Genomic DNA, 26,841 nt, shown 5'->3' on the forward strand with positions numbered 1-26,841 from the left:
GCCCAGTCCCACATTGCATGTTCCAATAAATTACCTGAAATGATTATGATATAATCATCCTTGCATTCAAAAATGTATTTGAAATAAATATAGAGATTAGCCCTTACTATATAGAATATTGTGTTATTTTTTAATAATATATCTGCTGTTTTTGTTTCTGTGAGTAGACACCTATAGTCAAATATTTCTTGCTCTCTAGATTTATCCTTCAGGAGACTTTGAATTTGCTGAATGGCTGCATGAATTTGTACACAGTGCTAGTGCTAGTGTTGAATATACAGACATAAGTAGCTAGGTATGTAGACGGATATATTGATTCACTAATATTCTTAGTTAGAATGAACTTACATTCACTGTTTAAAATGTGCATTTTTCGTTTCACGGAGCTATAGGTGAGCCACTATGCCACCTGTGCCTGTCTTAGTGACAAGCTGCAGTTCCCCACCTTCTCCAGGACCATCCCAAGTGACTACTACCAGGCAGCTGCCCTGGCTAAACTAGTCAAGCATTTCGGCTGGACTTGGATTGGCGCGGTGAGGAGCGACTCAGACTATGGGAACAACGGGATGGCCGCCTTCCTGCAGGCTGCACAGGCAGAGGGCATCTGTGTGGAGTACTCAGAGGCGCTCTATAGGACCAACCCTCGCGCAAAAGTGCGACGCGTGGCAGAGGTCATCAGCAGGTCCACGGCCCGTGTCATTGTGGCGTTCATTACCTCGGGCGACATGCTGGTCTTACTTTCGGAGCTGGAAGGCAGGCTGATGGCCCCTCTACAGTGGATTGGGAGTGAGGCCTGGGTCACTGACCGCAAGATGCTGCAGTTCCGTCTGTTTGCCGGTGCCATCGGCTTTGCCATCCCCCGCTCAGTCATTCCAGGGCTGCGAGACTTCCTGTTGGACCTGGGGCCGGCACAGGTTTCCCACTCACCACTCCTCACAGAGTTCTGGGAGAGCGCTTTCGGCTGCAGCCTGGGGGGAAGTCAAACCTCAGCAGCCCAGAAAACATGCGATGGAAACCAGAATCTACAAGATCTGCAGAACCCCTACACAGACACATCCCAGCTGCGCATCTCCAACATGGTATACAAGGCTGTGTATGCAATAGCCCATGCCATACACAGCATCATCTGCACAGATGAATCTTATGCTTCACCACACTGCAACACAAGTATCCAATTTGAGCCATGGCAGGTAAACAGTCCATTACACTACCTTTCAACTATAATGCATAAGGGTATAAACAATTATTATTATTATTATTATTATTATTAGACTGATGCCCTAATCTTGTGTAATCTAGACAGCATTCAATGTTACAGTGCAAATTACAAATAATAACTGAGTGAGTACAGTTTAAGAAATATAACACAACTTACTACCTAAAAGGCCACACCAATATATCGCATTCGGTGAATTAGATCCTGAATGGAATGTGAAAGACCTGCTAATTTTCATGCTGGCCATAAAAATATGGGAAAGAAATATACACTGCCGAGACTGTGTGGATGTGGTTACGTGGGAATACTGAGTAGATGGATAACGTGAAGGTTGAGTGAAAGTTGAGCTGATTACTAGCAGGAGTACTATCAACCCTCTGGCTTCCTCACATCAGGTCATGAAGCACCTGAGAAAAGTGAACTTCTCCAGGAATGGGTACAAAGTCTCATTTGATGCTAATGGGGATCCGGTGGCCACTTATGAGTTGGTGAACTGGCAGGTGATGAGGGATGGGCACATGGAGTTTGTTACTGTGGGCCACTATGATGCCTCTGCCCCAGATGGACAGGTTTTCATCATTAAGAAGAACATTACCTGGGCAGGCAGCCAACCACAGGTAATTTCACATTCAAATATAATTTCCTTAGATATGGTGGCATGTCAGAGTTGGATTCATGTCTATTGCTGTGATATCGGTTTCAAGGTGCCTTTGTCAGTGTGCAGTGAGAGCTGTCCCCCAGGCACTCGGAAGGCTGTGCAGAGAGGAAGGCCTATCTGCTGCTATAATTGTGTGCCCTGTGCTGAGGGAGAAATCAGCAATGCTACAGGTACAGAGAAGCAAAGATACTTGTCTCTATGAAGCACATTAATTATACTGCATTTAGCTGAAGTAAATTCTGAATAGGTTTATGTTAATCAATGGACTTTGCAGGCTCTCACAAATTGGGGAAAACACCATGTGTTCATGCCAGACAATGCTGATGAGTTTAATTTAGGTATAAAGACTTGAAGCAGAAAACTTGTGTGGAACCCATGTTTCATCCCACAGCCCCCAGGCTCAGTTTTTCTTCTGCTCACTCCTGAACAGGGTTTTCTCTCTTTTGTGCAGATTCCTTAAACTGCATCACCTGTCCAGCTGATTACTGGTCGAATGCCAAGAAGGATGAATGTGTACCCAAACCTGTTGAGTTCTTGTCCTTTCACGAGGTTCTGGGGATCATCCTTGCAGCTTGTTCTGTGACTGGGGCCTGCATGGCCATCATGGTGGCTGCCGTGTTTTACAGACACAGGGACACTCCCATTGTGAAAGCCAACAACTCAGAGCTGAGTTTCCTGCTGCTCTTTTCATTGAAACTGTGTTTCCTTTGCTCTCTTACCTTCATTGGTCGGCCGTCTGAGTGGTCCTGTATGCTGCGCCACACTGCGTTTGGGATCACCTTTGTTCTCTGCATCTCCTGTGTTCTGGGAAAAACAATAGTGGTGTTAATGGCCTTCAGGGCTACACTTCCTGGCAGTAATGTCATGAAGTGGTTTGGGCCTCTGCAGCAGAGACTGAGTGTTCTTGCTTTCACTCTCATACAGGTCCTTATTTGTGTACTTTGGTTAACAATATCCCCTCCATTCCCCAACAAGAACATGAAGCACTACAAAGAAAAGATCATTCTAGAATGTGATGTAGGATCAGCAGTGGGGTTCTGGGCTGTACTGGGTTATATTGGACTTCTCTCTATATTGTGCTTTGGTTTTGCTTTTCTAGCACGTAAGCTGCCTGATAATTTCAATGAAGCCAAATTCATCACATTTAGCATGCTCATATTCTGTGCAGTCTGGATCACTTTTATACCAGCTTATGTCAGCTCACCTGGGAAGTTCACTGTAGCGGTGGAGATCTTTGCAATTTTAGCTTCCAGCTTTAGCTTGATTGTTTGTATTTTTGTCCCTAAATGTTTCATTATATTGTTTCGGCCGGAGCAAAATAACAAAAAACACATGATGGGGAAAATGCCATCAAAATCTCTCTGAAGCACACAAAGATTCAGTAGTATTGATGGATGATTGTATTTAGAATATTTGTTATGTTATTCTGCAACTGTATACTGTATTTCTTGAAGTGAATAACATATATCTGTAAATATCTCTGAGGACCAGATTTTTACCTCTAATATTAACTTAGCTGGAGCCATAGACCATTGGGGATTTCATACCACCAATAAAAGATTGATGAATCAGAGTACTTGTGTTTTCTGTGTTTTGTGTAAATTTCTCAATTGTTCAGTCTGCCTGCAGAGGGCATGTGCTGGAGGCAGGCAGAGTCAGTTCTACTCCTTTGAGTGCTGCAGAGTGGAGCGAGAGGTATGGCTGAAGTTCTCTACCAGCCTAACAATATACATCATCATCATACTTGTTTTTCAGGGCTGGGAGGGCACAGCTGTTTTTGGTTCTTTCTTTCAGCAATCATTTAATTGAAAAGCCGTGTGAATATGACTTTAGCAAGGGACTTCCAATGAGGTCCAGCAGATTTCTTCCTGAGATTCAAAGAAACACAGCATGATCACATGCTGTTGATTGCTTATCCACCAGCCATTCTCCATCTAACAGGAGGGGTGTACTGGGCTTATTTTGATTTCTGATCATAAAATTAACATCTTTCTGCAGAGTCCATTACATTTCATTACAGGAATTTGGCAGACGCTCTTATCCAGAGTGACGTACAACAAAGTGTATAACCATAACCAGGAACAAGTATGTCGAAAACCCTAGAGAGAAGTACCGTTCCAAGTGCAGGGAACAACCGCATAGTTCAACTTGGACCCTGACGGTTAAACTGATTAACACTAACACAAACGAGAACAGCAACAACGCAGTCTATGCAAAAATACAAGCAGTAATTAAGACAAGTGCATTAACTAAGTCACCTACGAAACAGCTACCTAGTTACAACCCTAAGCTTACAGTCAATTAAGAGATTACAAGGAGGTAGGGAGGGATGGGGAGAGGTGCAGCCTGAAGAGGTGAGTCTTCAGTCGTCGTTTGAAGTGGGTCAGTGTCTCAGCTGTTCGGACCTCCACGAGGAGGTCATTCCACCATCGTGGGGCCAGAACAGACAGGAGACGTGTTCGGGAAGTCGCAGGTGCAAAGAGGGGGAGGTGCCAGGCGTCCTGAGGAAGCAGAACGGAAGGGTCTGGCTGGCATGTAGGGTTTGAAGATCTTGTGGAGTCCAAACAGAGTGCCAGGCAAAACTGATTGCTTCTCATTTGGAAAATCCTTGTTCGTGTTGGCAGTGACGCTGTGGGTGTAGTTTAGTCCAATGCCGCCACTCCATACCTCACTACAATACCTTTCAATCCATAGCAGTCTAACATTTGGGAATGCACTGTCTTGGCTGCATTTTACAGCTAACGTATATACCACAAAGTGAGTACTTGTTATTATTATTATTATTACAGAAAAGTATGATGAATAATAATATATCAGTAATGATGTAATAATAACAGCAAACCAATAATACAAGAAATACTACTATTACTACTTCTACTACTACTACTACTACTAATAATAATAATAATAATAATTAAAGCCGCAAGTGGCATTGGGAGGGGTCCAAGCATTGGCACTATTGCGCCCCCTATGGAGCGATTTTAAAATGGTTTTGTCCTCATGATCATATACCTTCACCCAACATTTGTGAAGTTCGTCGGTTGACAGCAGCCATACCGTTTATCCGACTGGGCCCATTTATATTGCATTTATGTAGGTTGTTCCCCTGAGGCTCTGTATCCGATTTGGTGCTGATTGGGCCAAAGTTGAAAAAGCCCTGTAGAAAAACCTGTTTTTCAAACTAGAACCGACGGTGTCGGATTACTTATTTGTGTCCCCATGGATGTCTCCTAACCTCTTGCCGTAAGGCCTTTACTATGTCGTAACACTTGGATGGCATGTTGTAACACTTAGATGGCCCGGCGCGTATGTAGAGCTGCAGCGCTTCCATTAACGCACGTTCTGTTATGATGACCGTTTTCCTGACCCTTATGCTGCGTTCAAGATAACTCGGAACTAGTAAAAAAAATGCGGTCCGACTTGCGAAAAAAGCAACAGTTGTCGAACAGTTGTCGAACTCGGAATTATAGGTCGGATATTCGAGCATCATTTCTGAGCTCCAACTTTTCCGACTTCCGGATTGGTGACGTCACAGTAAGATAAATGGCGGTATTTGTAGTTTGTGGTAACAAAGGAAAATGGTGTATTTAGGCTTTTCATGCATTTTCATTTGGGTGTGTGATTATGTGATGTGTTAGTATTGTTTATGTTTCCCATTCATAATAGCAAAATGTGAAATTTAAAAGTTACAATATCCATCAGCAACTTTTTTCGCTAGCCAGCTTAGCTAGAAAACGTTTTTATGGTCAGAAATAAATGCTATGAATGATATAACGAAACACCTGACAGTGATACCATATTTACATTTCAGTACTACTGATTTAATATACTCCTTAACAATAAAATACAACAGCGTTTTCTGTGGGAATCCATGATTTCCCAAGTAAAACAGCGTGAACGCAGTTTTTCATTGTCTGGGCATATTTTTCAGAGGAAGCGAGCTGCCCTGTCGTTCGACAATGTAAACAGGCTTGTCTGTTCAAAAGCAATGGTATAGCCTAACTTTTGTATCCAAAGAAATGGGAGTATAGCCTAACTGCAATATCCTAGTTTGAGTCCCAGTTCTGTATTATACTCCCTTTCCACTGTTTCCTGCTTACTTTAGCCTATTTATTGTTTGTTTTATTTTGTATCATCCTGTTTTGATCCCACATAGTAGAAGGGGATGTTTTTGTGAGCCTTTATTTTCCCCATGTGAGGCTGGACACAATTACATTGTGTGATTTTCTTTAGAAGTGCAAGGGATCCAGAGAATGGAACATTTAGCTGACCAATGTACCTGTTGTATAATGTGTCGTTTGTTGTGATGCATTGAGGTCCATCGTTTTGTGTTAATGCTTAAAAAACCCAGGATGTTCTAGTGAACCTTTTTTAAGCGTAAAGTTGGACACGCTACATTGTGTGAGTACTCATATTACTAAATAATGTTAAATTTAGCAGGTCAATATGCCCATCTGTTGTTGCCTGTTGGGCTTGAGTTAGCCATGTTATGATCTGAGCATATTCTTTATGCTAAATGCAGTACCTTTGATGGTTTCTGGACAATATTTGTCATTGTTTTGGGTTGTTAATTGATTTCCAATAATAAATAAACATACATTTGCATAAAGCAAGCATATTTGTCCTCTCCCATGTTGATAAGAGTATTAAATACTTGAAAAATATCCCTTTAAGGTACATTTTGAACAGATAAAAAATGTGTCATTAATTTGCGATAAATTGCGATTAACTATGGACAATCATCATTTTAATCGATTTACAGCCCTAATATATATATTTACCATCATTCTTTTATTATACCAGCATGTTGTTGCGTGTTTGCTGAGAAACTAAAATACTATCAATAAAAATGGTTTAGCTATTTCCCAGCATAATGACGGATTCAAAGACTAAACGAACTCACCCGATATTGTCTTCAAATGGATCCATGCCAAAGTAAAGTAATTATTCATCCTCCCAAAAAGCTTTTACTAACAAACTTTTAGTAGCATGCATTCTGGCACTGTCTTCCATTGCTTCCCCGACGCGAACATTTTGGCGTGTTTTATTGACATCGTTAAAGCACCATAGATTCACCTGAATGACTAATGATAAATGCCACTCAAAGTTCAAAAGTAGTCTGACACCGTCGGGTCTAGTTTTTGTCAGTGAGGGGCACTGATGAAGTCTTGTGTTGATCTGATTTATGGTGTGGGAGTTATGGCCTTTTAAGCATGACTCTTTGTTATAGCACCACCATCTGGCCAACATAGGTGATTTGTAGTGCCTTAGTAGTGGGGGGGCGATAGGAACCCACCTACCAAATTTGATTGGTCTAGGACTTATGGTTGCTGAGCCTCAGACACTTTTAACAGAGAAAAATAGGAATAATAATAATCCTAACAGGTACAGTAGGATTCCAGCAGCTTCGCTGGTTGGACCCCTAATAATAATAAACCTTTGCCTGATTTATCATACTTACCCATGCTTGCCAACTAAATTAACCCTTACAATAATGGTCATAAGATTACACTGGAACGAATTTAAGATGTTACAGCTCTCTAACTTGCTGAGGCTATAACTTTCTATCTTGCTCTCTAACAACTGCTGAAGCTACAAAACTAAAGTTTACATTCAAGTTATTGCTACTTCATGGTGTCAGGGAGGTTTTTGGTTCATGTGTCAGTGAGATTACAGCACACTCCTCAGTTCAGCTTTCCTAATGTGGATGTTTACTGTGCCTACGTGGTGAGAAGAGGATTCCAACGAGGATAAGAGAAAAACAATTTTAAAAAATGGGATCATAATAGTTGGTCATTTTGTAAATAATAAATAGCCACTCCTCTGCATGTTTTTAAACCAAAAAGGGAATCTCTCCATGAGCTCAGGGGGCAGGACTCCAGGAGGGTATTTAAACATGAGAGAGCACCACATCCTGTCATGAAAGCATGGAGATGATATGGACCACGCTGGTTCTGGCATTGATGGCTGGACCTCTCACACTGGCAAAGGGAGGGTCAGGGTCTGGGTGCACACTGCTTGGGACCCCCAGGCCTGCTTCATTCTCCCAGCCTGGGGACTTTGTGATTGGAGGCGTTTTTACCATCCACTACAATTTTATCAGCACTGAGTACAACTACACCAGCCGACCCAAAGCGCCGCAATGTATGGGGAGGTCAGTGAAGGGAGGAAGAGCATTGTACAATGTGGCCACTGTGGAGACAGTCATATGTTCAGATTATGAGAACGCATATTTATTAGTATAAACTAAATATGTTGTGAAATTTATTACTTAGGTTAAATATACTGTTATTTAAATTTCTCAAGAATTATAATATTATGATCTCAACAGGTTTACTCCTACGTCTTAGAAAAAAAGCCTGTTAAATTTTTTGTTTCATACATGCTGTCGTTGTTTTGTTCTGTTACAAAAAAGAAAGACATCTTTTCCAAAATTTAGCAACTTTAGAAATATAAATGTTCTTTAATTTTAGAAGTCAAATAAATAAAAAATATATAAATGAGATTGGACTATTTATAACCCCAGTACCAAGATTTTCTTTTACCATAATCTGTTTTCATGGTGAGCCCATATAATATTTCTTTCTTATTTCAAACTAAATGTGAATCAAATAAAAAAGTCAATTTTAAATTTTTTCATTTCACTCCTTTGTTTCATGTTCAGTTATGTTCATGTCAATTTTTGTGACTCTTCATATTGTTGTTCACAACAGGTTGGATTTCCGGCAAATGCGCTTTGCTAGAACCATGGTTTTTGCCATCAAGGAGATCAACAACAGCTCAGAGCTCCTGCCAGGTGTAACTCTGGGCTACCAGATCCATGACTCCTGTGCCTCTGTGCCAGTAGTAGTGAAGGTGGCATTCCAGCTGGCCAATGGCATTGAGCCAGTTTTCTTTCCCAACCAGTCCTGCTCAAATTCTGCCACTGTGCATGCTGTTGTGGGTGAGTCTAGCTCCACTCGTTCCATCGCCATGTCCAGAATTTTTGGACCCTTCGGCATTCCCCAGGTGAGCTCTTCCTGCCCAGTCCCCCATTGCATGTTCCAATAAATGACCTAAAATGATATATGAATTATGATATAATCATCCTTGCATTAAAAAATGTATTTGAAATAAATATAGAGATGAGCCATTCATATATAGGATAGTGTGTTATTTTTTAATAATATATCTCCTGCTTTTTGTTTCTGTGAATAAACACCTATAGTCAAAATATTTCTTGCAGTCTAGATTTATCCTACAGGAGGCTTCGGATTTGCTGAATGGCTACATAAATTTGTGCACAGTGCTAGTGTATTAGTGCTGAATAGACAGACATAAGAAGCTATGTATGTAGAGAGATATATTGATTCACTAATATTCTTAGTTAGAATGAAGTTATATTCACTGTTTAAAATGTGCATCTGTCCTTTCATGGAGCTATAGGTGAGCCACTATGCCACCTGTGCCTGTCTTAGTGACAAGCTGCAGTACCCCACCTTCTCCAGGACTATCCCCAGTGACTATTTCCAGGCAGCTGCCCTGGCTAGACTAGTCAAGCATTTTGGCTGGACTTGGATCGGGGCGGTGAGGAGCGACTCAGACTATGGGAACAACGGGATGGTCGCCTTCCTGCAGGCAGCACAGGCAGAGGGCATCTGTGTGGAATACTCAGAAGCGTTCTACAGGACCAACCCTCGCGCAAAAGTGCAACACGTGGCAGAGGTCATCAGCAGGTCCACGGCCCGCGTTGTTGTGGCATTCATTTCCTCGGGCGATATGCTGGTCTTGCTGTCGGAGCTGGAAGGCAAGGTGCTGGCCCCGCTACAGTGGATTGGGAGTGAGGAATGGGTCACTGACCGCAAGATGTTGGAGTTCCCTCTGTTTACCGGTGCCATCGGCTTCGGCATCCCTCACTCAGTCATTCCAGGGCTGCGAGACTTCCTGTTGGACCTGGGGCCGGCACAGATTTCCAACTCACCACTCCTCACAGAGTTCTGGGAGAGCGCTTTCGGTTGCAGCCTGGGGGGAAGTCAGACTGCAGCAGACCAGAAAACATGTGATGGAAAACAGAATCTGCGTGATCTGCAGAACCCCTACACAGATACATCCCAGCTGCGCATCTCCAACATGGTATACAAGGCCATGTATGCAATAGCCCATGCCATACACAGCATCATCTGCACAGACGAACCTATCGCTCCACTCCACTGCAACACAAGTATCCGAGTTGAGCCACCTCAGGTAAGCAGTCCATTACACAATCTTTCAACTATAATAGATAAGGATAAAAACTCTGTTGTTGCTATAATAATACTAATAATACTACTACTAATAATAATAGTAATAACAATAATGATAATAATAATGATTATTATTATTAGGTTGATGCCCTAAGCTTATCTGATTTAGAGAGCATTCAATGTTGCAGTGCAAATTACAAATAGTAAATGAGTGAGCACAGTTTAAGATATAACACACAACCTACTAGCTAAAAGTCCACACCAAAATATAACATTCAGTCACTAGAATCCTGACTGGAATGTGAAAGACCTGCTAATTGTCATGCTGGCTGTAAAAATATGGGAAAGAAATATACACTGCCGAGATTATGAGGATGTGGTTACTGGGGAATACCGAGTGGATGGTTACCGTGAAGGTTCAGTGAAAATTGAGCTGATTACTAGCAGGTGAACTATCAGCCCTCTGGCTTCCTCACATCAGGTCATGGAGCACCTGAGAAAAGTGAACTTCTCCAGGAACGGGTACAAAGTCTCATTTGATGCCAATGGGGATCCGGTGGCCGCCTATGAGTTGGTGAATTGGCAGGTGATGAGGGATGGGAGCATGGAGTTTGTGACTGTGGGCCACTATGATGCAGCTGCCCCAGATGGACAGGTTTTCATCATTAAGAAGAACATTACCTGGGCAGGCAGTCAACCACAGGTAATTTCACAGTAAAATGTAATTTTATTAGACAGATATGGTGGCATGTCAGGGTCAGCTCCATGTCTATTCTGTGATATTTGTTTGTTTGAAGGTGCCTGTGTCAGTGTGCAGTGAAAGCTGTCTCCCAGGCACTCGGAAGGCCATGCAGAAAGGAAGGCCTGTCTGCTGCTACAGCTGTGTGCCCTGTGCTGAGGGAGAAATCAGCAATACTACAGGTACACAGAAGCAGGGATAATTATCTCGATGTAGCACATTAATTATACTGCATTTAGCTGAAGTAAACTCTGAATATGTTTATCTTAATCAATGGACTTTGCAGGCTCTCACAAATTGGGGGAAACACCATATGTGTTCATGCCAGACAATGCCGATGAGTTTAATATAGGTGTAATGATTTGAAGCAGAAAACTTGTGTGGAACCCATGTTTCATCCCACAGCCCCCAGGCTCAGTTTTTCTTCTGCTCACTTCTGAGCAGGCTTTTCTCTCTCTTTTGTGCAGATTCCCTGAACTGCATCACTTGTCCAGCTGATTACTGGTCGAATGCCGAGAAGGATGAATGTTTACCCAAACCTATTGAGTTCTTGTCCTTCCACGAGGTTCTGGGGATCATCCTTGCAGCTTGTTCGGTGACTGGGGCCTGCTTGGCCATCATGGTGGCTGCCGTGTTTTACAGACACAGGGACACTCCCATTGTGAAAGCCAACAACTCAGAGCTCAGCTTCCTGTTGGTCTTTTCGCTGAAACTGTGTTTCCTTTGCTCTCTTACCTTCATCGGCCGGCCCTCTGTGTGGTCCTGTATGCTGCGCCACACTGCATTTGGGATCACCTTTGTTCTCTGCATCTCCTGTGTTCTGGGAAAAACAATAGTGGTGTTAATGGCCTTCAGGGCTACACTTCCAGGCAGTAATGTCATGAAGTGGTTTGGGCCTCTGCAGCAGAGACTGAGTGTTCTTGCTTTCACTCTCATACAGGTCCTTATTTGTGTACTTTGGTTAACAATATCCCCTCCTTTCCCCTACAAGAACATGAAGCACTACAAAGAAAAGATCATTCTAGAATGTGATGTAGGATCAGCAGTGGGATTCTGGGCTGTGCTGGGTTATATTGGGCTCCTCTCTGTATTGTGCTTTGTTTTAGCTTTTCTGGCTCGTAAGCTGCCTGACAACTTTAATGAAGCTAAATTCATCACATTCAGCATGCTCATATTCTGTGCAGTCTGGACCACCTTTATACCAGCTTATGTCAGCTCACCTGGAAAGTTCACTGTAGCTGTGGAGATCTTTGCAATTTTAGCTTCTAGCTTTAGCTTGATCGTTTGCATTTTTGTCCCTAAATGTTTCATTATATTGTTTCGGCCAGAGCAAAATACCAAAAAGTACATGATGGGGAAAATGCCATCAAACTCTCTGAAGCACACACAGATTCAGTAATATTGATGGATGATTGTACATAGAATATGTGTTATGTTATTCTGCTAATGTTTATTCTTTAAAGTGAAAAACATATATACATGTAAATATCTCTGAGGACCATATTTTTACCCCTAATGTTAACTTAGCTGGAGCCACAGACCATTGGGGATTTCATACCACCAATAAAAGATTGATGAATCAGAGTGCTTATGTTTTTTGTGTTTTGTGTACATTGCTCAGTTGTTAAGTCTGCCTGCAGAGGGCACATGCTGGAGGCAGGCAGACTCAGTCATACACCTTTGGGTACTGCAGAGTGGAGCGGGAGGTATGGCTGAAGTTCTCTGCCAGCCTAACAATATACATCATCATCATGTGTGTTTTTCAGGGCTGGGAGGGCATTGCTGCTTTTGTTTTTTTCTTTCAGTAATCATTTGATTGAAAAGCCGTGTGAATATGACTTTAGCAAGGGACTCCCAAAGATTTCTCCCTGGGATTCAAAGAAACACAGCATAATCAGATGCTGTTTATTGCTTATCCACCAACCATTCTCCATCCAATAGGAGGGGTGTACAGGGTTCATTTTGATTCCTGAGAATAAAATTAACTCTTGCTACATACGCTTGATTTGGAAATTACGAGAAACAGTGCAAATAAAATCCAACTATTTTCTACTGCCACCTCCATAGCCAGCAGAGATTCACTGAGGTTCACAAGAGTGATTGAGCTATGCAGTTCACACAGATAAATCTGTCCACTTCTGACCCTTATTAGAAACACAGTATTCACCAGTAATATCAGCATAAAACACTCTTCGGTAGAAAAGTCCAGCAAAAGTGATATTATGGATTGTAAGTGGCAACAAAGAGAGTATTTGATACTTCAAAGGCTTGTCAAAGCGTTATCTGGGGGTTCTGGTATATATTCAGCAGCCATAACTGAACAAAGAGGTACTGCCAAACATACTGTTCTTAATGCAATTCCCTGCTCTTGACCTAGCTTGAAATTTGTATTCAATTTTTTTGCTGATCTGTTTTCCTTTAATCGGGCATGGACATCACTGTCAAGAAGTATGCGCTCCTGACTACCAGCATCACCTAAGCCACTGTTCTTCTTCAAGTCATGGTAGCCATTTATCTGAAAACTTTCCTTGTCCAGCATTTTTGTATACAACCAAGAGCATAATCACATGTTAATTAATTAAATGAGGAACCGCAACTGTGCGGAAACACCTGCTTTCAATATACTTGGTAGTCCTCAATTACTTAAGTGTTTCCTTTTGTCGGGGAAATATCTACATAGCCTAACACGGTTCACCACTTATGTAGGGAATATACTTCTATATTCTCACATGGGGCACCACTTATGTAAGCGTAGCGGTGTAATCGCAAAATCAAAAATTAGTTATCTAAACTATCCAACTATAAATTTGGAACTTCAATTAATAATCAAAATTACTAATATTAATGATCATATAATTTCATCAAAGATTTTAGAGATAACCTGAATGATAAAAATCTTGGATAGGCTATTTTGACTCAGATTGTCACATTGTGGCGACATCATAACAAACACAATGTTCTTGTTGAGAGAACAACAAGAACCCCCAGATCTATGTGAAGACAATTGTCCTTGAACTTCTCTCTTCTGGACTTAAAGATACATGGAAGACCATTGTGTGGTCTCTTCACCATGATGGACTCCTAGGTCATCACCTAAGAAAAACTTGATTAGTCACACAGGGATACCTCCAAGCTAGACTGATGTTGGCCCAAGACCATTTGAAACATGGGGATGAGTTTGGAAGTCTGTCCTTTCGTCTAATGAGACGATACTGGAGGTTTTCGGGCACAGGAATGTTGTATTTGTTTTGCGAAGGAAGGGAGAGGCCTTCAGTCCTAAAACAGTCAGTTCCTAAAGTTAAAAAAGGAGGTGTGAGCATAATGCTCTGGGGTTGTTTTGCTGATTCTGGCAGAGGCAACCTAGTTTGGATAAATGAAAAGAATTAAAAGAAAATTTTGTTAAAATTTTTAAGGATAATATGAAAAAAATCTGCTGCCAGTGTGGGTTTAGGTTGTCACTGGGCCTTTCAGCAAGATAATGACCCAAAGCATACATCCAAGTTTGTCCAAAAACTTTTGAAGGACACCAAAATCAGACGTGGATTGGCCATCTCAAAGCCTGGGTTAAGTCCTCCTAACCACTCCGCTACACAGGAGTGAATAAACCTCTCTAACTATCTTCAAGTCGGCCATTCCTAATGAGGGCAGATGCCACACCTTAAGCGTTCCAGAAATTAGTGAAAATTCAGCAGCAGTTCCTCACAGCCCCGCCTCTAGCCTCCATGACTCTGCTATTTAAAGTCGTTCCGCAGAGTCCAAACAGAGCGCTTGGGGAAACTGGTTGCTTCTCATTTGGAAAATACTTGTTCATGTTGGCAGTGACGCTGTGGGTGTAGTTTAGTCCAACGCCGCCACCCCACAGCTCACTACAATAACTTTCAAACCATAGCAGTCTAACATTTGGGAATGCACTGTCCAGGCTACATTTTGTAGCTAACATATATACCACGAAGCGAGTACTTATTGTTATAATTATTATTACAGAAAAGTATGATGAACAACAATATATCAATAATGATGTAATAAAAACAGCAAACCAATAATACAATAAATACTACTACTACTATTCCTACTACTACTACTAATAATAATAATAATAGTAATAATAAACCTTTGCCTGATTTCTCGTACTGACCCATGCTTGCCAACTAAATTAACCCTTAAAATAATTGTCATAAGTTTACACTGCAACGGTTTTAAGATGCTACAACTCTATAAATTGCTGATGCTATAACTTTTTAACTTGCTGTCTAACAACTGCTGAAGCTACAACATTAAGTTTGCATTCTTGTTATTGCTACATCAGGGTGTCAGGGAGGTTTTTGGTTCATATGTCACTGAGATTACAGCACACTCCTCAGGTCAGCTTTACTACTATGGATGATTTACTGTGCCTGTGTGGTCAAAAGAGATCCAATGAGACAGAGACAAATGTCAAAAAGTTTAAGTGTTGTAAATAATAAATAGCTACTCCTTTGCATGTGCTTCAACCAAAAAGGAATCTCTCCATGAGCTCAGGGGGCAAGACTCCAGGTGGGTATTTAAACATGAGAGAGCACCACATCCTGTCATAAAAGCATGGACGTGATGTGGACCACACTGGTTCCGGCACTGATGGCTGGAGCTCTCACCCTGTCAAAGGGAGGGTCAGGGTCTGGGTGCACACTGCAGGGGACCCCCAGTCCTGCGTCTTTATCCCAGCATGGAGACTTTGTGATCGGAGGCGTTTTTACCATCCACCACAAATTGATCAACACTGAGAACAACTACACCAGCCAACCCAAAGCACCGCAGTGTACAGGGAGGTCAGTGAAGCAAGGAAGAACATTGTACAATGTGGCCACTGTGGAGACACTCATATGTTCAAATTCTGGGAATGCATATTTATTAGTATAAACAAAATAAGCTGCAAAATTAATTACTTGGATTAATTGCAGAGTGTAGGTTAAAGATACTGTTATTTAATATGCTCAACATTTATAATATTATGACCTCAACAAGTTTAGTCCAAATCTTTTTTAAAAAGCCTGTTAAGTTGTTTTGTTTTGTATATGCTGTTGTTGTTTTATTATGTTCACAACAGGTTGGATTTCCGGCAAATGCGCTTTGCTAGAACCATGGTTTTTGCCATCAAGGAGATCAACAACAGTTCCGAGATCCTGCCAGGTGTAACTCTGGGCTACCAGATCCATGACTCCTGTGCCTCTGTGCCAGTGGCTGTGAAGGTGGCGTTCCAGCTGGCTAATGGCATAGAGCCAGTTTTCTTTCCCAACCAGTCCTGCTTAAAGTCTGCCACTGTGCATGCTGTTGTGGGTGACTCTGACTCCACTCCTTCCATCGCCATGTCCAGAATTTTCGGACCCTTCGGCATCCCCCAGGTGAGCTCCTCCTGCCCTGTCCCCATTGCATGTTCCAATAAATCACCTGAAATAATTATGATATGATCATCCTTGCATTAAAAAATGTATTTGAAATGGATATAGAGATGCGCCATTAATATATAGGATATTGTCTTTGTATTATGTCTTTACATAGCCAACAAACACATAGAAAATATTTTTGAATAATAAGCCTGACACTTTCATGGCAATTTGAGCTTAATTTTGCTTTTGTGAATAGACACCTATAGCCAAAATATTTCTTTCAGACTAGATTTCTCCTACAGGGAACTTTTTATTTGCTGAATGGCTACATAAATTTGTGCACGGTGCTAGTGTATTCGTGCTGAATAGACAGACATAAGTAGGTAGGTATGAAGACAGACATATTGATACACTAATATTGTTGGTTAGAATTAAGTTACATTCACTGTTTAAAATGTGCATCTTTTCTTTCACTGACCTATAGGTGAGCTATTTTGCCACCTGTGCCTGTCTTAGTGACAAGCTGCAGTTCCCCACCTTCTCCAGGACCATCCCAAGTGACTACTACCAGGCAGCTGCCCTGGCTAGACTAGTCAAGCATTTTGGCTGGACTTGGATCGGGGCGGTGAGGAGCGACTCAGACTATGGGAACAACGGGATGGCTGCCTTCCTGCAGGCCGCACACGCAGAGGGCATCTGTGTGGAGTACTCAGAGGCGCTCTACAGGACCAACCCTCGCGCAAAAGTGCAACACGTGGCAGAGGTCATCAGCAGGTCCACGGCCCGCGTTGTTGTGGCGTTCATTGCCTCGGGCGACATGCTGGTCTTGCTGTCAGAGCTGGAAGGCAGGCTGATGGCCCCGCTACAGTGGATTGGGAGTGAGTCATGGGTCACTGACCACATGATGTTGCAGTTTCGTCTGTTTGCCGGTACAATCGGCTTCGGCATCCCCCGCTCAGTCATTCCAGGGCTGCGAGACTTCCTGTTGGACCTGGGGCCGGCACAGGTTTCCCACTCACCACTACTCACAGAGTTCTGGGAGAGCGCTTTCGGCTGCAGCCTGGGGGAAAGTCAGACTGTAGCGGGCCAGAAACCATGCAATGGAAACCAGAATCTGCAAGATCTGCAGAACCCCTACACAGACACATCCCAGCTGCGCATCTCCAACATGGTGTACAAGGCTGTGTATGCAATAGCCCATGCCATACACAGCATCATCTGCAAAGACGAACCTAAAGCTCCACAACACTGCAACACAAGTATCCAAGTTGAGCCGCTGCAGGTAAACAGACCAGCACCATTTTTCAACTATAAAGGGTTTAAGGGTATAAACACTGTTATAATAATAATAATAATTATTATTATTATTATTATTAATATTATTATTATTAGGCTGATGCCCTAATCCAATCTGATTTAGAGATCATTCAACGTTACAGTGCAAATTACAAATAATAACTGAGTGAGCTGCTAATTTTTTAACTGGGCACAAAAATCTGGGAAAGAAATTTACCACTGCCGAAACTGGGAGGATGTGGTTATAGGAGAATACTGAGTAGATGGTTAACATGGAGGTTGAGTGAAAGTTTAGCTAGTTACTAGCAGGTGTACTATCACCCCTCTGGCTCCCCCCATCAGGTCATGGAGCACCTGAGAAAAGTTAACTTCTCCAGGAACGGGTACGCAGTCTCATTTGATGCCAATGGGGATCCAGTGGCCACTTATGAGTTGGTGAATTGGCAGGTGACGAGGAATGGGCATATGGAGTTTGTGACTGTGGGCCACTATGATGCATCTACCCCAGATGGACAGGTTTTCTTCATTGAGAAGAATATCACCTGGGCAGGCAGCCAACCACAGGTAATTTCATTAGACAGACATGGTGGCATGTCAGAGTTGGCTCCATGTCTATTGCTGTCATATTTGTTTGAAGGTGCCTGTGTCAGTGTGCAGTGAGAGCTGTCCCCCTGGCACTCGGAAGGCCATGCAGAGAGGAAGGCCTGTTTGCTGCTACGACTGTGTGCCTTGTGCTGAGGGAGAAATCAGCAATGCTACAGGTACAGAGAAGCAAGAATTATCATCTCTGTGTAGCACATTAATTATACTGCATTTAGCTGAAGTAAATTCTGAATATGTTTATGTTAATCAATGGACTTTTCAGGCTGTCACAAATTGGGGGAAACACTGTGTTCATGCCAGACAACTGATGAGTTTAATTTAGGTATAAAGACTTGAAGCAGAAAACCTGTGTCAAATCCATGTTTTATCCCACAGCCCCCAGGCTTAGTTTTGATTCTGCTCACTCCTGAACAGGGTTTTCTCTCTTTTGTGCAGATTCCCTGAACTGCATCACCTGTCCAGCTGACTACTGGTCGAATGCCGAGAAGGATGAATGTTTACCCAAACCTGTTGAGTTCTTGTCCTTCCATGAGGTTCTGGGGATCATCCTTGCAGCTTGTTCGGTGACTGGGGCCTGCATAGCCATCACAGTAGCTGCTGTGTTTTACAGACACAGGGACACTCCCATTGTGAAAGCCAACAACTCAGAGCTGAGTTTCCTGCTGCTCTTTTCATTGAAACTGTGTTTCCTTTGCTCTCTTACCTTCATCGGCCAGCCCTCTGAGTGGTCATGTATGCTGCGCCACACTGCGTTTGGGATCACCTTTGTCCTCTGCATCTCGTGTGTTCTGGGAAAAACAATAGTGGTGTTAATGGCCTTTAGGGCTACACTTCCAGGCAGTAATGTGATGAAGTGGTTTGGGCCTTCCCAGCAGAGACTGAGTGTTCTTGCTTTCACTCTCATACAGGTCCTTATTTGTGTACTTTGGTTAACAATATCCCCTCCATTCCCCTACAAGAACATGAAGCACTACAAAGAAAAGATCATTCTAGAATGTGATGTAGGATCAGCAGTGGGGTTCTGGGCTGTACTGGGTTATATTGGACTCCTCTCTATATTGTGCTTTGGTTTTGCTTTTCTGGCACGTAAGCTGCCTGACAACTTCAATGAAGCCAAATTCATCACATTCAGCATGCTCATATTCTGTGCAGTCTGGATCACCTTTATACCAGCTTATGTCAGCTCACCTGGAAAGTTCACTGTAGCTGTGGAGATCTTTGCAATTTTAGCTTCCAGCTTTAGCTTGATCGTTTGCATTTTTCTGCCTAAATGCTTCATAATATTGTTTCAGCCGGAGCAAAATACCAAAAAACACATGATGGGGAAAATGCCATCAAAATCTCTTTGAAGCACACAAAGATTCAGTAGTATTGATGGATGATTGTATTTAGAAAATGTGTTATGTTATTCTGCTACTGTATATTTCTTAAAGTGAAAAACATATATCTGTAAATATCTCTGAGGACCATATTTTTACCTCTAATATTAACTTAGCTGGAGCCATAGACCATTGGGGATTTCATACCACCAATAAAAGATTAATGAATCAGAGTGCGTTTATTTTTCTTGTTTTGTGTAAATTGCTCAATTGTTCAGTCTGCCTGCAGAGGGCACATGCTGGAGGTAGGCAAAGTCAGTCCTACTCCTTTGGGTACTGCAGAGTGGAGCGGGAGGTATGGCTGAAGTTCTCTGCCAGCCTAACAATATACATCATCATCATGTGTGTTTTTCAGGGCTGGGAGAGCATCGCTGCTTTTGGTTTTTTCTTTTAGTAATCATTTGATTGAAAAGCTGTGTGAATATGACTTTAGCAAGGGACTCCCCAAGATTTCTCCCTGGGATTCAAAGAAACACAGCATGATCAGATGCTGTTTATTGCTTATCCACCAACCATTCTCAATCCAATAGGAGGGGTGTACAGGGTTCATTTTGATTCCTGAGCATAAAATCAACACTTGCTACATATGCTTGATTTGGGAATTATTTGAGAAACAGTGCAAATAAAATCCAACTATTTTCTACTGCCACCTCCATAGCCAGCAGAGATTTACTGAGGTTCACAAGAGTGATTGAGCTATGCAGTTCACACAGATAAATCTGTCCACTTCTGACCCTTATTAGAAACACAGCATTCACCAGTAACATCAGCGTGAAACACTCTTCAGTGTGGATTGTAAGTGGCAACAAAGAGAGTATTTGATACATCAAAGCCTTGTCAAAGCGTTATCTGGGGGTTCTGGTATATATTCAGCAGCCATAACTAAACAAAGAGGTACTGCCAAACATACTGTTCTTAATAGTAGGGGGAATTAAGCTAAAAAAATGGCCAACTCGTTATGCGGTGGATAGAAGCACCAAATTTGGTACAGACAGTCTTTAGGATGTATCTCACCATCTCAGAAGGGGTGCCCAAAATTTGGACTCATTAAAGGCTTTTTAAAAGGGATAGTCCAAAATGGCCACCAGAAAAGACCCAAGATTCCTAAAACGTGATATAATTTAGACATTTTGGCTTATTATGCTAAAGTTAGCTTTTACATTTATAGTAAATAGACAAGTATTAAAGGATTTGCCCAAAATAACCCATGAAAATTTTCTTAAATACATTTTAAACAGCTTTTAACACCAAACATAGGCTTAAAAAAGTCGGAATGAGATGACCTTCCAAATGAATCCTTTTCTGAGTGGTATATTTTCAATGTCATATATACATAATTGTTTTTAAAAACTTTAAAAACACCCAGTGAATGATAATCTATAGATAATTTATTGTTAAAATCTTCATATGACCAGAGATCAAGCCCTCTATTGGGGCACAACTCATTAGCATTTTAATGCCAAAAAATTATCTAATTTTGTATGTTGTGGATAGAAGCACACAGTTGGGTGTAGATAATATTGGGAATGTGTAGAAATGCTTATCATTGCAAACAAGACCCTGGTCTGACACTGGCCTGACCCCTGGGGAAGGGGGGTGGGGGGTTATGAGGGGGCGGGGTTTAACTAATCAATAAAGGCAGTATATCAGAACAGTACTTGGTGACTCGATTAACCATGTATTTTGTGCTGGAAAAAACATTCCCCCCGGATTATGAATGTCACATTTAGCATGTAACTATCTTAGGTTAGTTTCTCATTGGCACCGAATAAACTTGAGCTACTGTAACTTATACAGTTTACAATTTAGGTATTTAGTAGACGCTTTTATACCAAAGCATGTTGAACAAGGTATCAGCAATCTGTGAACGCTGGGAAATAAACTGTTAGCTCCTCACTGATAATAACACAGAAGGGTGCTGTTTACAAACTGCAAACAAGTCCTAGCTTCTCCACGGTTTCTTGCTATTCGTTGCATTTGTTGTTTAATCTGGTTATCCAACTTATCAATCGCCTGTCTTGCTAGATAGCTGTACAACGTGCTATTATTTTACAGTTGTTTACATCACCATCAAAACTATAGCGTGCCATGTCTTGCATTAGCATTTGTGCAAGCTAATCTGTTAGAATAGGGGTTTGACTGAGTAGTGTTATCACGTTAGCGTGTGGGATTGTGGGACACGGAGTCTTAAAACAATGCATGCCTTGCATTAGCATTTCTGCAAGCCAATCTGTTTGAATAGGGGTTTGACTGAATAACGTCAACACGTTAGTGTGCTATTAGCGAATTGTGAGACAGTGAGTCTTAGGAAAATGGCACCTTTCCAACAGAGCCAGCCACAGCTCCCCAGCCAATCAAGGGGTCCACCAGCTGCTCCCAATCAAGGGGTCCACCAGCTTGTCCACAAAACAACTTCCAAGTAGGCCTGGGCGATAAAACGATATCGATATGTACCGCGATAGACACTTTATCAATATGAAAATTGTTCGATAGAATGTTCCAAAGTTTCACTTAAATGCATTAAATACAAACCACTAGGAAAGCACATAACAAATACGCAAAGTTCATTTGCATGAACAAACCTCAAGTGTGTTGCCTCCCTGGCTCATAAACATCTTATCATATCCCTTGATAATTACATTACATTACATTACAGGCATTTGGCAGACGCTCTTATCCAGAGCGACGTACAACAAAGTGTATAACCATAACCAGGAACAAGTATGACGAAAACCCTAGAGAGAAGTACCAGTCCAAGTTCAGGGAACAACCGCATAGTTCAACTTGGACCCTGAAGGTTAAACTGTTTAACACTAACACAAACGAGAACAGCAACAACGCAGTCTATGCAAAAATACAAGCATTAGTTAACCCTCTGGGGTCTGAGGGTAAAATGAGGCACACTTGTGATTGTGCCATGCTCTGACATTTGTGTATATTTCATCAACTTTATATGCAGTGATCCCAAAGTGTTTTCAGCACAAACTCAGCTACAATAACATGGCAGCAGTAAGTAGGTCATAATCATATGTGGATTGTAAATTGCTCTAAAAACACACAAACTGTCAACTGGATCACTGAAATGTGTTCATTAGGGTCTTGGGTATCAAAAGATGACAACATATTTTAGCAAATCCAATGAGAAATATAAAATAAATTGCTAAAGTTAGTGTTGTGACTACTATTTTTCACCACCAGGTGTGAATGGGAGGGCAAATGGTCTTTCTGTAATGAATATGCATTGGGTAGGAGGACCTGCCAGCTAAGTAGGCTATTCACACCTGGCCGCATGCCTCCCCACCACTAAGACAAAGACTCAATGAGCCATTTAGAAGACAGAAACAAAGACATCTTTTGATTTTAGAACATTTATTGAAGTGAACTATATGCATGGAAGATGAGATGAGACTAGTGTACTCTTGCAATGCCTGTGTGGCCTCTTAATTAGTGGTGAACTAGGCCGTGTTTCCTGATCAGCATCTCTGTAAATATAATAAAAACTAAATTGTTAGGAAATGTGACATCAAATCAAACTTTATTTATATAGCACATTTCCTTCAACAGGTGAAAATTAAATGTGCTTTACAAAAAAGGGATAAACCACTAACTAATGAAAACAAAACTTAGGAAATGTGACATGGTTACATCATATACAAACAAAGAACCAAACAAAGACAACCAGACGCAGAGAGGTAGCCTATAATTTTGAGAAGCAATGGTTAGAATCGTTCGTAGTGTGGGAATTTGCAAGCGCGCATATTAGTGAATATTCCTACAAACACAGAGAGAATGTAATACAGCACACATTTACAAATAATGCAAGCTATCAACGAAACAACATTCGGTAAACTTAATAAACATTGATATTCCTGCTCAACTACAAGCAACTCATCAATAACAATGCCTCAATCTAAAGTAGGCTAGGTCTGTTTAGCTAAGTGGTTATTATATTGCTATTTCCCGAATTTACTTACAGTATGCTAATATCGATTGTGCAAGGACATCAGTTTTAGAATCCTAGCGACGCCACTACACGCCAGGCATGGGCTATTTATTACCAATATGATCTAAAAAAATACAGTCTACCTGCTACTTCTAACACAACCAGACGCAGAGAGCCTAGCCTATAATTCTGAGATGCAATAGTTTGAATCGTTCGTAGTGTGGGAATTTACAAACGCGCATATTGCTGGATATTCGTACAAACACAGAGATACGTGCAATCCAGTACACATATTTACCAATATGATCATAAGAAATATACTTACTCATGAAGTTGATCCTCAGCTGGATCAGTTCGCTGTTGGAAATGACACCGCTCTTCATCAGTGTCGGCTTCCGGACGGACCATTTTCCAATATTAAACGCAATGTTTACCTCAAAAGAAATGAATCAGGCTACACTTTGACATTCTATCACGCTTTGGCAGGCTTGGCACTTCTCACATGGATCTCGCATCGCCCCTCCCCTAGTCTCCTTCTATGGAAAGTAATTATAATGTCGTTAACATGTGAATGCGATTTGGGCGGACTTCCTGCTGAGCGAAAGTCACATAGTAATGAGTAAGGATTAACGAAGCATAATGGTTTAATTAATCAAATTTAAAACTTTTAAAACAATTCATATTATTTGGCAATGGGCGCATTGGAAAGTCGCGATTATAAGGTTTCTGTCGATGTTTTTGTTGCGTCTGTATGATAACAACTCGTGAAGTTAATCATCCAAATAGAAACAAAAGTTCATTTAATCTTGTTAAGCTCCGCCGGCGGAGCCCCCGACCCCAGAGGGTTAAGACAGGTGCATTAACTAAGTCACCTACAAAACAGCTACCTAGTTACAACCCTAAGCTTACAGTCATTTTCAGGGAGGTAGGGAGGGATGGGGAGAGGTGCAGCCTGAAGAGGTGAGTCTTCAGTCGTCGCTTGAAGTGGGTCAGTGTCTCAGCTGTTCTGACCTCCACGGGGAGGTCATTCTACCATCATGGGGCCAGAACAGACAGGAGACGTGTTCGGGAAGCGCAGGTGCGAAGAGGGGGAGGTGCCAGGCATACTGAGGTAGCAGAATGGAGGGATCTGGCTGGCATGTAGGGTTTGAATATCTTGTGGAGGTATGCTGGGGCTGATCCCTTGACTGCCTGGTATGCTAGTACCAGTGTTTTAAATTTGATGCGAGCTATAACAGGCAGCCAGTAGAGGGTAGTGAGCAGGGGAGTGACGTGGGAGTGTCTGGGGAGGCTGAAGACCAGACGAGCTGCAGCATTCTGAATGAGTTGCAGGGGTCTGCTGGCAGATGCCGGTAGTCCAGCCAGAAGAGAGTTGCAGTAGTCCAGGCGGGATAGTACCATTGCTTGGACCAGGAGCTGGGTTGAGTAGGTGGTGAGAAAGGGGCGGATTCTCCGGATGTTATACAGGAAAAATCTGCATGCCCGGCTTACTGCTGCGATGTTCTTGGAGAGGGACAACCTGTTGTCCATCACCACTCCGAGATTCTTAGCACAGGGTGATGATGTCACTAAGGTGTCCCCTATGGAAATGGAAAAATTGAGGAGGGGAGAGGTTAGAGCAGGAATAAAGATTAGCTCCGTCTTTCCCGGGTTGAGCTTCAGGTGGTGATTGTCCATCCAGCTCTGGATGTCCCTCAGGCAAGCGGAGATGCGGGCAGGGACCTGTGTGTCCGATGGGGAGAAGGAGAGAAAGAGTTGTGTGTTGTTGACATAGCAGTGATAGGAAAAGCCATGGGCAGAGATTACAGGGCCAAGGGACCTGGTGTATAAGGAGAAGAGAAGGGGACCGAGGACTGAGCCCTGGGGAACTCCGGTGGCGAGGGGACGGGGTGGTGATACCTTACCCGCCCAGGTAACCTGGAAGGAACGGTCGGAGAGGTAAGACTCAATCCAGTCACGGACTGTGCCGCAGATCCCTGTTGCTGCCAGGGATCTCAGGAGGATGGAGTGCTCCACAGTGTCAAATGCAGCGGAGAGGTCTAGAAGAATCAGGACAGAGGAGAGGGAGGCTGCTCGTGCGGCATGGAGTGACTAATAATGGAGCTTGTTACGAGTGACACGCAAACAGCCAGTCATTTAACAGGTGTATGTTCGGTTGCACCATCGACATGTGACACAACAACAGAAACAGCGTGGAGTGGGAAATTGAGCGCAGACGGTGAGGAAATTGTTGATAAAAAAGGACAGGTCAGCTCGCCAGTATGGCAGTTCTTAAAAAAAAATTTTTTTAAGTCTGACCGATGTAGTTTCGTAGTTTAATTAATTCAAGTTTGACAAGGCAGGGCACAGCAGCATAAAAAACAGTTTTTAAACAGTGAATCCTGACGTGCATCAAGCATAACAGCGATCAACATCATAAGCAACATATCATAACACCTTTGTGTGTAAACTGTGCAGGAAAACCGTCCCGACCAAGAGCGGGAATACAACAAACTTATTTTATCACCTTAGCCCCTGCCACCCTTTGGAGTACGCTGTCATAAAATGTTTCCCAACCGTGAAAACTGCCTGACTTGTTTACATTTTGGACAGATGTGGCTAGTGGGTAAATCTGTCGCTGTTTCCGTCATAAAACTTTCGACACAAGCAATATCGGAAGTGTTATCCTAAAATTTATTCTTACCGTGAAGAGTGCCGGACCCGCAACCGTAGAAATGTATTAACACGGCGGCACAATTATATAGAGAAATACCATCTTATATCCTATACAAAATCCTATATTTTGTAAATGAATTTAGATCAAACTTGCCTTGCATAAAAACATAAAAATTCTGATCAGTCACCCACTTTATCTATTTATAATGTCATCAAGCCACTGCTCTTCTTCAAGTCATGGTAGCCATTTATCTGGAAACTTGCCTTGTCCAGCATTTTTGTATACAACCAAGAGCATAATCACATGTTAATTAATTAAATGAGGAACCGCAACTGTGCGGAAACACCTGCTTTCAATATACTTGGTAGTCCTCAATTACTTAAGTGTTTCCTTTTGTCAGGGAAATATCTACATAGCCTAACACGGATCACCACTTATGTAGGGAATATGCTTCTGTATTCTCACATGGGGCACCACTTATGTAAGCATAGCGGTGTAACTTCAAAATTAAAAATCAGTCTCTGAAAATTAGTTATCTAAACTATCCAACTATAAATTTGGAACTTTGAATAATTATCAAAATTACTAATATTAATTATCATATAATTTCATCAAAGATTTTAGAGATAACCTGAATGATATAGATCTTGGATAGGCTATTTTGACTCAGATTGTCAGACTGCCAGTCTGGGTTTAGGTTGTCATTGGGCCTTTCAGCAAGATAATGACCCAAAGCATACATCCAAGTTTGTCCAAAAAATTTTGA

General features: G+C 42.0%; 3 protein-coding genes across 3 annotated transcripts; all 3 read left to right on the top strand.

The window, feature by feature from the left end:
* Positions 1-454: 454 nt before the first annotated feature.
* On the top strand, positions 455-3,440 carry LOC135236428 (extracellular calcium-sensing receptor-like). Its single transcript, XM_064302808.1, has 4 exons — positions 455-1,190; positions 1,612-1,833; positions 1,921-2,044; positions 2,326-3,440. The coding sequence occupies exons 1-4, from the start codon at positions 567-569 to the stop codon at positions 3,237-3,239; spliced, it is 1,884 nt and encodes a 627-aa protein (XP_064158878.1). The 5' UTR covers positions 455-566; the 3' UTR covers positions 3,240-3,440.
* A 3,847-nt stretch (positions 3,441-7,287) lies between these two features.
* Positions 7,288-12,404, top strand: LOC135236220 (extracellular calcium-sensing receptor-like). The gene is made up of 7 exons (XM_064302460.1): positions 7,288-7,310; positions 7,828-8,028; positions 8,588-8,882; positions 9,300-10,097; positions 10,578-10,799; positions 10,894-11,017; positions 11,303-12,404. The coding sequence occupies exons 2-7, from the start codon at positions 7,838-7,840 to the stop codon at positions 12,232-12,234; spliced, it is 2,562 nt and encodes an 853-aa protein (XP_064158530.1). The 5' UTR covers positions 7,288-7,310; positions 7,828-7,837; the 3' UTR covers positions 12,235-12,404.
* Positions 12,405-15,430: 3,026 nt separating this feature from the next.
* Positions 15,431-19,592, top strand: LOC135236240 (extracellular calcium-sensing receptor-like). The gene is made up of 6 exons (XM_064302496.1): positions 15,431-15,640; positions 15,919-16,213; positions 16,683-17,480; positions 17,837-18,058; positions 18,132-18,255; positions 18,533-19,592. Exons 1-6 carry the CDS (start codon positions 15,450-15,452, stop codon positions 19,444-19,446), a joined length of 2,544 nt encoding a protein of 847 aa, XP_064158566.1. The 5' UTR covers positions 15,431-15,449; the 3' UTR covers positions 19,447-19,592.
* The last annotated feature ends 7,249 nt before the right edge of the window (positions 19,593-26,841 follow it).

Source organism: Anguilla rostrata, chromosome 12 (genome assembly GCF_018555375.3).
Source record: "Anguilla rostrata isolate EN2019 chromosome 12, ASM1855537v3, whole genome shotgun sequence".
NCBI lineage: Eukaryota > Metazoa > Chordata > Actinopteri > Anguilliformes > Anguillidae > Anguilla > Anguilla rostrata.